The sequence below is a fragment of the Sparus aurata genome, chromosome 21 (genome assembly GCF_900880675.1).
Source record: "Sparus aurata chromosome 21, fSpaAur1.1, whole genome shotgun sequence".
Taxonomy (NCBI): domain Eukaryota; kingdom Metazoa; phylum Chordata; class Actinopteri; order Spariformes; family Sparidae; genus Sparus; species Sparus aurata.
Genome location: NC_044207.1, coordinates 8,981,219 through 8,992,899, shown reverse-complemented (window position 1 = coordinate 8,992,899; position 11,681 = coordinate 8,981,219). Strand labels below are relative to the sequence as shown.

The following is an 11,681-nucleotide window of genomic DNA, read 5'->3' as shown; positions in this document are numbered from 1 at the left end:
ATGGGACTATTTTTTTTCCTATCCTAAGCTTTATGACTGTGTCCAGTAATTGCAATGAACTTAACATATTTGTAAGGAAAAATAACTACTATTTACCAAATGTGCAACTAGCAGCCCTCAATCAACTCTTCCAAAGTGTTGACCGGAACTGGAGATTGTTGTGCCCAGACAAATATTTTCTCTCCAAATCCAAATATGCCTTCTGTACTGAATGTACTAGACTCTGAATGAATTCAAAAAACCCATTTGTCAGATTAAGATGTTTTGACGTGAAGGAGAATAAAAAAAAAAACAGGAAACCATCTGGAAAAATTCATTTTAGTGTTAGCATAGTGACGTGATAAATAAACAACACAGAACTTGAATACATACAAATTGCATATTAAAAAAATTCTACTGCCTCCCCATCTCAAAAACAACAGGATGAGATTTTTCCAATTCTAAAGGTGAAAAAAAAGTGTTCCATAAGCTCAAAGTCAGTGATACTTCATCTAAAATACACCTGTTCCAAGACTGCCCACTGAAACAATATTGGTCAGGATTAAGGCCAGTCAAAAACAGAGCAGGACAGTCCAGTGCTGTAGAACAACAAGTGCATGTGAATGCTAACCTCCCCAAGAGTCCCCCCCCCCCCCCCAAAAAAAAAACCAAAAAAAACAAAAAGAACGCAAGGTAATGTCTGTTTGTTTCTATACATGCTCCCATCAGCTGTTTGAGGAGCTTTTTTCAGTCTTCATCATCACTTTGTTGAGGTCCGGCAGGCTCAGGGTTCTCCTCCATGACTGGGTAGACCACTAAACAGAACTTTTGGAACAGATGAGTCATTTTACCTGGACAAAGTCAGAGATGAGAGAGAACAGAGCAATAATTCTGATTAGATTAAGCAGCTCATACATGGAATTTCTTGACGCTTGTTGGCATTTAACCTGATTAATATACCCTTTAACAGTCATTTCCTGTATCAAACTGGTCAAACTTTTTATAAACCTGTACTCACGCTATAGAAGTATAACTACATTTTTGCAGGCAGTTCAAGTAACATTTTAAACTTCAAATTCTTGACTTCTTCCATGAAATACACCAGGAGGTTTCCTTACCCATAGCTGTATCACAACACTGTGGCTTGTTTTCCCAGTAGACTCCCAGGAAATACACAGGGACACCTGTCATCATGATGGCCAGCCCAATACCGCACACCACTGGCTCAGAGTAGAGGGAAAATACCAGAAGGAAGGCCCAGAACAGCAGGTAGATCACAGGCCACACCAGGCTCACCTGTAGGATGAGAGGTCAGTCTCGTAACGCCTCAAAATGTTCACACAACACCTCTGCATACTGGCTTGAAATGCTCTTTAGAGTTGAAGCAGAATGCAGTCACATGTGGTCATATTATCATTAACAAAAATATTGATACATGTTGGACATTATTCTGCATGTTTCAACAGCAAAATGCAGCTACTCTTGACCCCAACCCTGATGCTGCAAAAATTAGTAATACAACTTCTTCAGTAGTCAGAATTGAACCATTACACACTATCGTGCAGTGCTCATGTAAAATCCACAGGTATATGAAAAGGTTCTCAGAGCAAAATCTGAAAAAAAAAACAAGTCTTTTGTTCTGATCTCAAAAGGTTTTGAATTTTGTGCTGCCGCCTTTTTGTCATTTTGGTTGCACACAAAGTACTGTTCCTTCTGTGTCTTTACCTTGATGGGTCGATACATGTCGGGCTCTTTGATGCGCAGCACAATCTGCCCGGCGACAGTGACACCATAGAAGAGGTAGTTGATGAAACCCACGTAGTTTATGAGGGTGTAAATGTCACTGGTGCACAGCATCAGCAGAGTGGAGATCAACTTAATTTGATGAGAGGAGAAAGTTATTTTAATTTCTGCACAAAGTGAGGACAGAGGCCACAGAAAGGACTTCTTTGTTAGGACTCACAGTGAACAGTAAGGCTGGGATTGGAGTGCAGCGTTTGACGTGGATCATGGCCAGCAGACGTGGGAGATGTCCTTCCCTCGCTCCGGCGAAAAACAGCCTGAGAGACAGAAACCAAAAGGCGGTTGAGTCCTGAGAGCAGAGCCATCTGGTGCTGGTTCACCGTGTGCACAGCTGAGAGAACGGCTCAGGAAACAGACAGATCAGGTGATCATGGAAGCACCAGTGCAGAGGCAGGACTGCAGGAGTGAAAATCACGGGGTTAAAAATGGACCAACTGCAGGGTGAAAATGTATTGAAACAGGAGTACAATGGGCTCAGTACTATCCTCAATAGGATATGTTACTGGTAAAGTGGGATCATCTTTGAGTCAAATATGTACTCAGGCTCTTTTTCTACAATCTGAAATCCAAGACGAGCATTCACACCGCTAATGCACTTCATTCCTGTTGAGCCTCTCATTTTAACCCTGCTCACCCCGTTTCTTTATGTAGATTCATTCACGGAACACATATCAGCATGGGAATAAGAGAAACCAAAAAGAAAGCACGGCAACCACAGAAGCTGGGATGAGAAGAAAAAGGGAGGGCCGGGGAGGACAAACTGACCGCGACGACGTGAAGAGGGAGCCATTGACCCCCCCGAAGGTGGAGAGCGCCACAGAGATGGGCATGATCCACGACATTACTCCTAGCAATTTCTCTCCAAATGTCTGGGAGAAATATTAGGAGTAGAGAGATAGAAGAGGAGGAGGAGAAAACAAGTACACAGTTCAAAACACATAATTAAATAGCTAATCATTTCAAAATGAAGGGCAAAGGGAGAAAAGATTAAGTGGTACAAGCAGTGTGCCACAATGCAGAGAATGTATATGGCTGGTTGACAACATAACTTCCTCATTTTAAAGTGATTACAAACTATAATAAGATTCTAACTGCATGCCTTCTCTACATGCACAAACACACACACAGTCAGAATTGAGTCATTGTGGGTTTTCTCACCACTGCCACAGCATTGGAGGCCAGCAGCTCCTGTGGGCTCATGGCTGTGACGTAGGCCACGTTGGCAAACACGTACACAAATGTGACCACGGGGATAGAAATGAAGATTGCACGTGGGAGATTCCTGGGAGGATAAAAGACCACATAGCGATTTGTGGCACATAAAACATTTTGTGAAACATTACTAAACTATGATTCAGCATGAGAAATATTCGGATATAAAATCGGAAACAATTTGTAAACGACTTCCCATGTAGTGCAGATTACTTGTGGTGTCCCTCAGGGGTCCATTTTTGGACCCTTTTTGTTACTGCTTCATCATTTATGTTTTCTAAAAGTATGTTTCTTTCACATATACATGTTCCATTCTTACGTTTTCAAACAAATGCCAAAGATTACATTTTCTAACATTTAATTTACTGTTGATGAATTTATAGATTTTTACTGCCAAAAGGTGTTTTAAATCAAATCCTTGTCTTTTTGGGGCTTCCACCTATCCCACCAGCACAATAAGGATCCTGTCTTGACAAAAAAGGATTCACCAGATTACATTCAGATCAGAAAAAATATAACATTATTCAGTTTCTAAAATACATATCCACTCAGTAGCCACTTTGTTTTTAGGTTACTCTATGTATCGTTGGCATTCAATATAAAAGCTCTGCCATAATTTCTTCCATTTACAAAGTTAATTTCTTGGTGAGACTTTTAAGAATGTGTAAATTCAGTTATGTTTATTAATTAGGTCATAACTATAGCTGCAACTACTGCTCAAACATAATTGAAATAACACCTCTGACTCTTAAAAAGTCAACAAAAACTGAACATTAGAGGAACAATAAAAGGTAGATATGGGAAAACAGTTGCGTAGGATTGCCTTAAACTGCACAGGTGGAGTATACTCAATTTGCATTTTTAGCAGATCTATCCCATGCTTGTGTGCAGCAAATCAACTGTGTTTTTCAGTCTTGCATTTGTGCCCCTCCCCGACCTGCATGTTTTAGATGCTTCTCTGCTCCAACACACCTGATTCAGGTCGTCATCGAGCTCTGCTGACGCCTGATAACAACCCATTTATCTGAATCAGGTGTGCTGGGCCAGTGAAACATCTAAACCATGCAGGGCAGGGGGGGCACAAATACAAGACTGAAAAACACTGAATTAATATATGTATGCATCATCTCATTAGTTACTGTTGGCAAATGTGTTTAATAATTTAGATTTAAATCATTTAAATTATTGATAAAAACCCGAATTCTCATAATTAATTTTTTGTTGAGATGCATTTAGATGCTGATTTTTGTTTTTTGTAATCTCACTAGCACAATCCTTTTTATGCTTTATTGTTTTATGTCATCTGGTGCATTTTGTTACCTGTACGGGTCAACTAGCTCCTCTGTGACATAGTTGAGGAAGTTCCAGCCTCCGTAAGCAAAGGATCCTTGTAGGAAGGACAGCGCTATCAGACCAACATCATAATCTCGGAACGTCTCAAAGCTGTGCACCGGCTCCAACCAGTAATAGTGACCTGTGAACAAAAAAATAAATAAATAACAGAAATGAGGTTCAGCTTGATTTCAACATCACAATCTGAGCAGCAGAGGGCACCAGACACAACATGCATTGTTTTTTCCCTTTTCCACAGGCCTTCAGGTTACGATTATCCCGTGTTGTACAGTTTACCGCTGCCTTTTGGTTATGGGTGCAGAGATCGAAAGTGTTTACATTACATCTACAAAGACATCCAAATATTCTTACATGCTCTCATGGATGGCTATCAATAATAAAACACCAGATCACATAAAGGTCTGGATGAGGGACATATTAATAAGCCTACGTGTTCAACTTCTACACCACATTAAGTGAAATATGGGAGGGCAAGTCAAATGAACGTGTGTGTGTGTGTGTGTGTGTGTGTGTGGTCTTGTGCGAGGATTATGAGTGGGATGAAGAGCTATGAGAGACTAATCCCTTTTCACGTTGAAATCACAAATCCCATGAGAGACAAGGAGAAATAAAAAAATAAACTGTGACGGTAGCTGTAGTGTTGCTGCCTCAAATAGTTTTTTCTCTATTTTGGCATCATGGCTAAAGAAGACCGATTTCCAGAATTTGAGTTTGGAAAATAAATGTCAGGATATCATTCATCACAAATAAGACAAACACTATATTTCTTGTGAAATACAGAGAGTTTTACCTCATCAAACCTCTGAGTACCATTCAAATAACAGTACTCTGTGCACATTACCGGCCTAAGGAAGAGACATGGAACGTAAGAAACTAAAAGAATTGCAAGAAGGCAAGAAATGAGAGAGCAAACATTACCTTTGCATATTTGGACAACACCCATGATTATGATGAGGCCCAAGGCCAAAAGCTTGCCGGCAGTGAAGACATCCTGGACACACGTGGCCCAGCGCACACTGTGGCAGTTCACCCACGTCAAAAACACTAAAAGGATGGCAAAAGAGAAGATACATGACTGACTTACAGCATGTTCCTACAAGCAATATGGTGCAATGCAGAAATGCAAAAATTGATGTGTTAGCACCCGCGACACAAACCTTTGCACAAAGATTATTGTCAATATTGCTCAAATAATTTCACTCAAGTCACTTTTTTTTTTTAGACGAAAAGACATTGAAAAACTGTTTAAAAAGAAAAAAAAAGGCAAGTAGTTTTATTTCGAGCCTGGTTTACTACCTCTAACAACCCTCAACCATGATTCAATCTGATATTTACAAGAGTTTCTTTGACAGAACTGATCATATTTCTCATCAGTGATTGAAAAAAAGGAAGAAAAAAATAATTTATAGACTAAGCTTTAAAGTCACCGTGCCTGAAATAGTTCCTCAAAGTGGCTGTCACCATGCTGCTTCATGATCTGTTAATGCCCCACCCTCAACCAATAGCCATTTAATCTTCAGTTTTATTGTATGACTCACACAGGCAGACAGCAGCCAGCAGGCGTAGGCCGTTCTCTGGGGGGAGGCAGGTTGGGAAGAGGGGCTGTAGCACGTAGTTGGCGAAGGTGAGGGCGATCACAGCCTGGTTAGTGGGGTAGATAACCAGCACGGCAATCCACAGACGCAAAAAGCTGTGGGACAACACACGCAGGAGGTTAATGAGACGTGGCAGCGTCGACCGGTGCACACAACTGCACACCACGGGCACAAGTGCAACAGAGTGTGTGAAAATACCAGCCCTCATTACAGCAAAATATAATGGATAACAAAGGAAATTAAAGCGCATTAGCTAAATGCATTATAGTAATGCACTGGAGCGTTGCTGCTAAAGACAAGAGAAATGTTCGGAACGGGGTCATCGACATGGTGGGATGCTGCTTGGGAATACAAAATTATATTAGGAGGGGCTGTAATTATAAAGTGAGCATGATCGTGGAAGAGGGATGGGGGGCCAGGGTTTACGCAAATTATAATTAATTACAAAAGTCTTGTCACAAACTGCTATGTAGTTCTTTTAGGCTACTTTGATGCATCATACAAACAAAACATAACGTGAACTACAGTGGACTGTAACGTGTTTGGATCCAGATGCCCATGTACAGCTGCAATGAAAAGTATATTGATTGGAAGAAAATTAGAGGCCAACTATTTGAACGCATCATTCATTTCAGTCCTTTTTGAAGCAAAAAATGTCAAGTATTTTTGCGTCCCACTGGATGTGAGACAAAAAAAGCAATGTGAATTTGTCTCACGCTCTGGAGGAAGTTGTAATGAACATTTTCCAAAAAATTTGATTGATTAATGGTGAAAAGAAGCAGCAGAAAAACAGTAAAGAGAGTCATCATCTCTAAACCCATGCCAACCATGTCACTTGTCTCACCCAGCCAGTCCTCCAAAGATGTCCTTTACATACGAGTAGTCTCCCCCCGACTTGGGGATGGTCACACCCAACTCTGCATAGCAGAGAGCCCCGATGGCTGTGATAACTCCAGTGGTGACCCACACAATGATGGCCACGCCCACTGAGCTCGCATTCTCTAGGACTCCCTTAGGACTCACAAAAATCCCAGATCCAATGATGTTGCCTGAAGGAGTTAAAAAAACAAGATAACAGACACGGAGGTCAGATTAAGACGGGGTTCAGATACAGGGTTGGCTACTCTGACTGTTCAAGTGTACATTTTAAATAAGCTCAAAATAAAAACCACACCACAGCATCAAAACAAGTGTAAGGCCACTCAAACAAACCACAGGCTGTACTGGGAAAGATACGACTTCCTGTAACGTGATGACTCATTTCCTGCAGTGCTCAGGTTGGCCTTGCGGTTTTGCTAGTCAGCCCGTGTGGGAAAAGCTGGGTCTTGTTTATAGAATAATTTCGTCTCCTCTTGAAGTAGTCCAGAAAGATTTCAAACAGGCTGTCAAAAGTTTTTACTTTTGACGTGTAACAAGTCATTTAAAGTCGCGCAAAGCCGATACAGTGGCATCAACAGAGACAATTATAGTGTAGCTAATATTTTTTTCTTTGTCTTTGTTTCAGTAGAGAAGATATGTGCTCCGTTTGTTTTTTCTTCTTTAATTATAATTAGCCTGAGGATATGGCAGAATGAGGTCATATCCTGTAACTCCTGGGACCAATACAAAAATCCAAGTCTGAAGGCAGAAAGGGTTGGAGTAGAAAACATCCACTGTAAAGTTTTTAGTGCAGTAGATGAGTAGGAGTGTAGTTCACTTATGGCACTGGCTCAGAGAGGCCCGGGAGGAAGAACGCCAGGAGAAAGCCAGTCCCTTTGTCTGTCCAAAGTTGGTTTAATGCAATTTCGTACTTAAAATGTGGGTATCATATCGATTTGATTCACTGTAAATGGATTTAAGTAATGTTCTTCAGATGGCCACTGTTTAATCTGTTTTCTGCCAACATGGGGCACAGTTTTCAACAGACAGTGGCTCCACACAGGCCCAAGACTGTCTAGCTTGCTGGATAATTGAATTAAGGTTCTAGATGATTTATTTGTTTTCGATAATAATCCATACATCCCATTTGGGCCGATACAGAACATGCAAGTGTAGTTGCTTCTCATCAGGGTGCAGCACCCATGCTTTCAGATGCTGGAAAATGCAGTCTCAACAACTGTGGACCCCATTAGTGAGATTGCTTTTTATTGACCTCTTTTTTTTTCCCTGCATGTGTGAGAGGCAGGCAGGGACTGAGGTATGCTGTGAACCAGCAGACCTAACAGTTCCCTGGAAACATGAAAGTGCCAGTGAACGACATGCAAGACATATGATGTCGGAGAGCACACCGAGGAAGGCCCTCAATCATGACAGAGAGAGGGGGAGAGATTTCATTCAGTAAGGCTGGCCATTTAAAAAAGCAAAGTGGCTTTAGTTTTTAAGTCTCAGGACGGTTAAGCAACATTTACTACACACCTGCAAAGGAAGGCGGTTCAGTTACATCATGAAAATACTTTCAACATGTATAAACTTAATACTGGAAAGAATTACTCAATTTAAAATTATAGGGTGTTCTAATGAACCAGCCTGCTGGACTTGCTGACCAAGGCCTTGAACTTTTTAAAGTCAAAGACCCCGACGCTGATTCAAATTAGACCACGGTCCCCCATTTTGTCCAAGGGTTTTAGCAGTTTCATTACAGATATGAAACGCATGACCAAAATAGTCATGCATTCTGTCATTGTGTTACTTATGGATAGAATTATAGTGAAAATAAATTATCCATTTTTTTCTGGAGGGCCTTTAGAACCCCCTTAAGGGCCTCTATACCCCACTTTGACAACCTCAAACTCAGAATTTTAATATTTACAGTATTAATGAGGTGAAATACAAACTCAGAAAGATGTATGTTTTCCAACAAGCTGTTCCCAGAGGAAAATAAGGTTCCCAGAACACTGTCTGAAGTTAGAAAGGTGGCAGAGTCCGCCACACATAAACAGTATGAAATTGTGTTGTCCTGTATGGCAAGTTTGTTTATTCAGGTAATACAGTCATGAAAAATGGGTGAAGAAAGATAAGTTAATGAAGATCGTTCTCTTCCTATTAAAATGTCTTCCTCAAAACTACATAGTGCACCTTTAATAATAATAATAATAATAATAATAATAATAATAATAAGCAGCTCAGTTGTTTTTTGGAATTTATTCTTCATGCAATGGCTGATGTTTGCATCAATGACTGAGGGCAACATGCTTTATTTTAATATATCCATAGGTGACGGGAAACCTCTCAGGAACCTGCTCACCTATTATAATGCCACAGGCGCTGACAAGGCCGATCTGTTTCTTCAGAGCCACCCCGGAGCCTCCTCCAGCATGTTTATCCGACTCCGGCAGCTCACCCTGACTGCCCCCGCCGCCGCTACCGCCGCTGCCGCCGCTGCTGCTCCGCTTCCTCGGACCCACGGTCATCCTGAAGCCAGCTGTCCGCAGTCCCTCTTCTGTGGTCCAGGTAATGAGGGCAGCGCCTCCCCGCTGAGCCTGCCAGGGTGCACAGAGGAAGAATTGTTGGTAGAGGTCTTTTGACACTGTGCTGAGTCACTTTCCGACCACTTTCCTTCAGCCTACAAGATGTCAAAAATGCCGACGGCAGTAGTTTCCATGTTTAGTTGGCTGGTGGAGCTAAAATTAGAAGCCACATCCCGGCATTATTAATAATGCACAGTGCAACACGACGAACAGTCCCGGCGGCCACTGCGTCTGGTAGGTATAATTGTGACCAGAAAACAGAATCAAATCCAATTAAAAAATTTAATTTTTTTATTTATTTATTTATTTTTTATATCAAAATGAGTTTAAAGGACCTGCTAAATGTGGAAATATTCAAGTTCTAGTTCACCGGTTGGACAAATCTCGCGGCAACGCCAACACGAGATTTTTTTTTCTCCTGTCTGACCAACAAGACTGTCGGAATCTCAAATGAACCCACCAGCTTCATTTCTCAGTTTAAATCTCAAGCGACTGTCAAAGTGCTGACCCACCTTTTCTCCAGCTGCGCTCGCTTGAAAACCCGCCGAAAGCTCGCTGTTAAGTGACGGACTTCATGTTCGGCGTTGTTACTCCTGACGGCTGGCCGTGATGAGCGGGATAACAAAAGACTTCCAGCTGACCACCGGCCTCGATTAATAGAAAAGCTGGTTATTTTTAACCAATCAGCGCAGCCCAAATTGTCAACACGTCTCAAGCCCCGCCTCCGGTAGTGAGGACCCAGCGCTTGCTCCATTGACAAAACAACCTGAAGACACACCTGCAGCTTAAATGTTAAAAATGGGCCTAAATAGAATTAAATCAGAATTATCCTAAATATCAAATATTTTTAATGACAAAGTCACATTTTGATGGAGGTCTACCTTCTGTTACAGTGTCCAAAATACTGTATTTTCAAATGAGGGTTAATGTATACATCAATGAAGTGTAAGTATTATTGGTTATTACCTGAAGTTGCTCAAATAACCATTAAGATGACTGAACACTATTTTTTTGTTTTTTTAAATAAGGTAAAATTATAACTTCTTGAAAACTTAAAATGTAAATGTATATCCTACTAATAATTTGGATGTAATTTCATATCATTTTAGTTGTTAGTGCTGGGAATGATGTATTTATTGGGTTGGTTGTGGGTGGTATGATGTCATGCATCTTTGTCATCTTTACATCAATAACCTCAATGGCCAGGCTTAGACTTATTTGCGTCATCCTTGACATCGTCGATGTAAAATATTCGACTTCCCAAACTAAAACAAACATCCATATGAAATGCTTAATACGTGTACAGTCTCACATAGTCAGATTTTTTCAGCTTAAGCCACAACTAAGTCCTTATTCTTTAACAGTGGCAACATATGTTACAATTGCATGGTGCAGCAACACATTTAATTCCTCTTTGGGCCCTATCTGTGTCCGTCTATCCTAACCAACTGCAACTGCTTTCAAGATATGTTCAAGCAAGTGTATGTACCATGATAAGACGAGACAGGGCGTGTTTGTAGGCCTACACTTATAGACATAAGCAATGGTAATGTTCAAGTTACACATGGTGAATGAGGGGTGTAGAATAGATGTGTGTCAGGAGGTGGAGTGCACAAACACCAGAAATGTTGCTGCCAGCAATAACTCATGTTAAACAGAATCCCTGTCAGCGGTGACTGAAGAGCACATTTAGCTCCTTTTGTTGCATTGATGAGAGCCCAATTGATCTTGACAGCTGCACTGACGCGTAACCACACTTGTACACTGTATTGTTGTGACTCATTTCACACTCGTGCCTAAAATGTGTTGCATTTGACAGGTCTTTAAGGACACAAATGAGGGACAAGGCTCAAAAGATAAATTACGTATTTTAAGTCGCAGTTTATAGAATATCCCTTAATGCATTTCTTATACTGCAGTTCTAATTTATTCTGTTATTTTTTCCCTTTTCATTATGTCTTTTTTAAATGCATTTTTTTATTTCACACTTGTTTGGCAATGTAAACTTTTTTCCATGCCAATAAACCCCTTTTACTTGAATAAAAAAAATTCCACTCACCAAAAGAAATCTAAACAGTACACTTGCCAGTCCTACCAAACCCATTTGTTTACACATATTAGGGCAGGGCAGGCTGAGCACACAACTATGTTAATTACCTTTGGCTGCAGGTGGTCATCTAAGGGCGACATCTACTGGACAACTCACATGCTTGGAGAATCAGCTGCCTTTTAACTTGAAGAAAAACATATGACGCCTCCTTCTATTATTCTAAAATCAACACGAAACTTTGAG

At 40.8% G+C, this 11,681-nt stretch overlaps 1 protein-coding gene across 1 annotated transcript; it reads right to left on the bottom strand.

The window, feature by feature from the left end:
- Positions 1-299: 299 nt before the first annotated feature.
- On the bottom strand, positions 300-10,041 carry slc7a8b (solute carrier family 7 member 8b). Its single transcript, XM_030401601.1, has 12 exons — positions 9,901-10,041; positions 9,166-9,400; positions 6,787-6,991; positions 5,886-6,037; positions 5,266-5,391; positions 4,315-4,468; positions 2,941-3,064; positions 2,548-2,651; positions 1,943-2,039; positions 1,705-1,854; positions 1,098-1,275; positions 300-830 (listed from the first exon to the last, which is right to left on the bottom strand). Exons 2-12 carry the CDS (start codon positions 9,329-9,331, stop codon positions 727-729), a joined length of 1,560 nt encoding a protein of 519 aa, XP_030257461.1. The 5' UTR covers positions 9,332-9,400; positions 9,901-10,041; the 3' UTR covers positions 300-726.
- Between the last annotated feature and the right edge of the window lie 1,640 nt (positions 10,042-11,681).

What these genes read in the sequence shown, in the direction of transcription:
- slc7a8b (XM_030401601.1), bottom strand. Translation starts at nt 9,331, where the DNA reads ATGACCGTGGGTCCGAGGAAGCGGAGCAGCAGCGGCGGCAGCGGCGGT. An exon ending in ATCTTTGGAGGACTGGCTGG is followed by an intron (nt 6,038 to 6,786) that starts GTGAGACAAGTG and finishes GTTGTCCCACAG; the next exon opens with CTTTTTGCGTCTGTGGATTG. An exon ending in GAGCTAGTTGACCCGTACAG is followed by an intron (nt 3,065 to 4,314) that starts GTAACAAAATGC and finishes TTATCCTCCCAG; the next exon opens with GAATCTCCCACGTGCAATCT.